Genomic DNA, 2,957 nt, shown 5'->3' with positions numbered 1-2,957 from the left:
GCCGCGTCTTGGCCGCCATCCCAGGGTTATCCCGGGACTTGGCGCTACAACTGCAGCTGGGACGCCTGGGTACCCTGGCAAGGGCAGCGCCGGAGGGGGGCTGGCAAGGGGAGGGGGAAGCTTCCCCGTGCCTCAGTTTCCCCTTCCTGTATTTGAGAAGGGCAAAGGGAACGCCCTGCCGGGAGGGAGCGTGGCTAGATCGGGGTTTTTGGGGGGCGTGTCCTGGCTCGGGGGTGTCGGGACAGACCGGGGCTGATCCCGGTCTCTGTTCCCCGGGTTGCCCTCCCGGCTGTGCCCGCCGCAGGGGTGCCCTGTGGGACCCAGTCCACGGGGCAGCAGGGCCGGACTCTGGACCCACCGGGCGGGCGAGGGCCGGGCAGCGGAGGCGAGGTAAGGCTGGGTGGGTCGAAGGCTCCATCACGCGCAGAAGCTTCTGGGTCCCAGCCGCAGTCACGTGCGAGGCTTCCCGCTCCCGGGGGGCAGGAGGATCCCCCCCCCACCTCTTGTCCCCGCGAGGGAAGGGATGAGGGTGTCTGGCAGGGCACGAAAACCGCTGGCAGGGTGGGAGATGCCCTCCCTGGGCTCCCTGACGTGCCATCCCCTCCTTGCAGTGGCTCCCACCGCCCGGGCCGTGACGGCTGAGCTCGGTCCACCAGCCCCACAGTGCGGATGGGAGGGGGAGCTTGGCCTGGTCCCCCCATCCCCCGCCGCTCACCGGCCATGGGCAGCCACGAGAAGGACCTGTCCTCTCCGAAAAGGGCCCTGTCACGCTCCAACAGCACCGTGTCTTCCAAGCACAGCAGCATTCAGCAGGTCGGGGGTCTCTGGGCTGGGGGGGGGGGCTCAGCAGGATCCCAGTGATGCACCCAGGCTGGACCGGGGGTGCCATGGGCCCTCAGGGGGCTTCCCCCCACTTTAAGAAGGGGGATACAGAGATGCACCGTCCCCTGGGGAGTACCAAGTGTCCCTGCCTGGGGACAAGGTGGGGAGCACCCTGGCTGCTCCTGGTGCCAAGGGACCCCCACGCTGATCCCCATTCCCGGCAGGGCTCGGAGAGCTGGGAGGTGGTGGAGGAGCCATGTGCGCGGGGCAGCCCGGGCCAGGAGCCGCAGCGGCACGAGGGGTACCTGCTCAAGAAGAGGAAATGGCCCCTGAAGGGCTGGCACAAGGTAACGGGGGAGAGCTGGCACCGGGAGCCGTCCCCTGGCCACCCGGTCGGTCCTGGGCGCCGTCCCCATCCCTGGGGCGATTTGGACCCCTGGATGGGGGGCTGCAGGGACCAGTCTCTACTCGCCCCGCCCTGTAACAATCGTCCCTCTCTGTCCCCAGAGGTACTTTGTGCTGGAAAACGGCATCCTGAAATACGCCACCACACGCCAGGACGTGAGTGTGGGGCTGGGCTGCGTCTGTGCAGCCTCCCTGAGGGCTCGGGGTGGGGGAGACCCCATGGCCCCTGTGAGGAAGGGGGTCTTCCCCCTGACAGGTGTCCCCGGGCTCCCCCAGGTCCTCAAGGGCAAACTGCACGGAGCCATCGATGTCCGTCAGTCTGTCATGTCCATCAACAAGAAGGCGCAGCGGGTCGACCTGGACACGGAGGAGAACATCTACCATCTCAAGGTGCTGGTGGGGGCTGGAGCCGGGGCTGGGGGCATTGGGTGACTCCCACCCGGGTCCCCCCCACCCCAACTTGCCCCTGTCACACAGATCAAGTCCAAGGAGCTCTTCACTAGCTGGGTGAGCAGCCTCTGCTCCCATCACCAGGGCGAGAGGCCCGAGCTCTGCCCCAGGGGGGGTCCCGCGGGGAGGACCCCCACCAACGCACAGGTGGGTGGCACCTCGGGGTGGCGATGCGAGGCAGTGTCCAGGCGCGGGGCTCCCGACAGCAGCCTGGCGGTGCCCCTTCTCCCCTGCTGCAGGGCCCATGGACGCGGATCCTGCCCTCGGGCAGTGCCCCTGCCCTCTCCACCCTCGCCAGCTCCCGGGACAAGGTGAACGCCTGGCTGAAGGACAGCGAGGGGCTGGAGCGCTGCTCGGCCGGTGAGCAGAGCGGGAGGGGATGCACAGGATGAGGGGGGATGCCCTGTCCCCCATCTGTGACTGGGCTCGCTTTGTGCCCATCGCAGAGCTGTTGGAGTGCCAGGTGAAGCTGCAGGAGCTGACTGGCATGCTGCAGAGCCTGGAGGCCCTGCACCGCATCCCCTCGGCCCCCCTCATCTCCGGCAGCCAGGTGAGCGGGGCAGCGGCGGGCATGGGGCTGAACATTGCCCGGTGTGGCAGCCCCCCTTCCCGAGGAGGGTCCAGCTCCAGCCCCCTCCTCTCACTCACAGCCCTCGGCCACCGCAGAGAGGCCCAAGAAGGGCAGGAGGACCACCAAGATCTGGTGCACCCAGAGCTTCGCCAAGGACGACACCATCGGCAGGGTGAGGGGGAGCGGGCATCCTGCCGAGCTCTGCCTGCTGCCGGCCGAGCCGCTGCCTGGGGACAGAGCCCCCCAGGGCCCCGGTGACCCCTGTGTCCCCCCCCAGGTGGGCCGCCTGCACGGTTCTGTCCCCAACCTCTCACGCTACCTGGAGCCGTCCCAGAGCCAGCTGCCCTTCAGCCTCCCCCCTGAGTACAGCCAGCTGCAGAGGAGCTTCTGGGTCCTGGCCCAGAAAGGTGGGATGGGGGGGGTGGCTGAGCCCCACCCCCCCCCAGGTGGGCCGCCTGCACGGTTCTGTCCCCAACCTCTCACGCTACCTGGAGCCGTCCCAGAGCCAGCTGCCCTTCAGCCTCCCCCCCGAGTACAGCCAGCTGCAGAGGAGCTTCTGGGTCCTGGCCCAGAAAGGTGGGATGGGGGGGGTGGCTGAGCCCCACCAGGGGTCCCGGCGGTGGCAGGGCGGGTGCCGGGGTGCCGTGCCGCAGCCTGACCAACTGCCCATGTCTCCTGGCAGTGCATGGCTCGCTCAGCAGCGTGGGGA

At 69.1% G+C, this 2,957-nt stretch overlaps 1 protein-coding gene across 1 annotated transcript; it reads left to right on the top strand.

Annotated features, from left to right (window-relative positions):
• Positions 1 to 720: 720 nt before the first annotated feature.
• Positions 721 to 2,950, top strand: OSBPL7 (oxysterol binding protein like 7; the record flags this gene model as incomplete). Its single annotated transcript, XM_019474242.1, has 10 exons — positions 721 to 813; positions 1,047 to 1,169; positions 1,330 to 1,383; positions 1,504 to 1,617; positions 1,705 to 1,824; positions 1,917 to 2,037; positions 2,124 to 2,227; positions 2,328 to 2,420; positions 2,526 to 2,655; positions 2,931 to 2,950. Coding segments are annotated over exons 1-10 (972 nt in total), but the record flags the coding sequence as incomplete, so codon positions are not given.
• Positions 2,951 to 2,957: the final 7 nt, after the last annotated feature.

Source organism: Aptenodytes forsteri, unplaced genomic scaffold (genome assembly GCF_000699145.1).
Source record: "Aptenodytes forsteri isolate BGI_AS27 unplaced genomic scaffold, ASM69914v1 Scaffold25, whole genome shotgun sequence".
Taxonomy (NCBI): domain Eukaryota; kingdom Metazoa; phylum Chordata; class Aves; order Sphenisciformes; family Spheniscidae; genus Aptenodytes; species Aptenodytes forsteri.
Note: the sequence above shows the minus strand (reverse complement) of the source record. Positions and strands in the feature narration are given on the sequence as shown.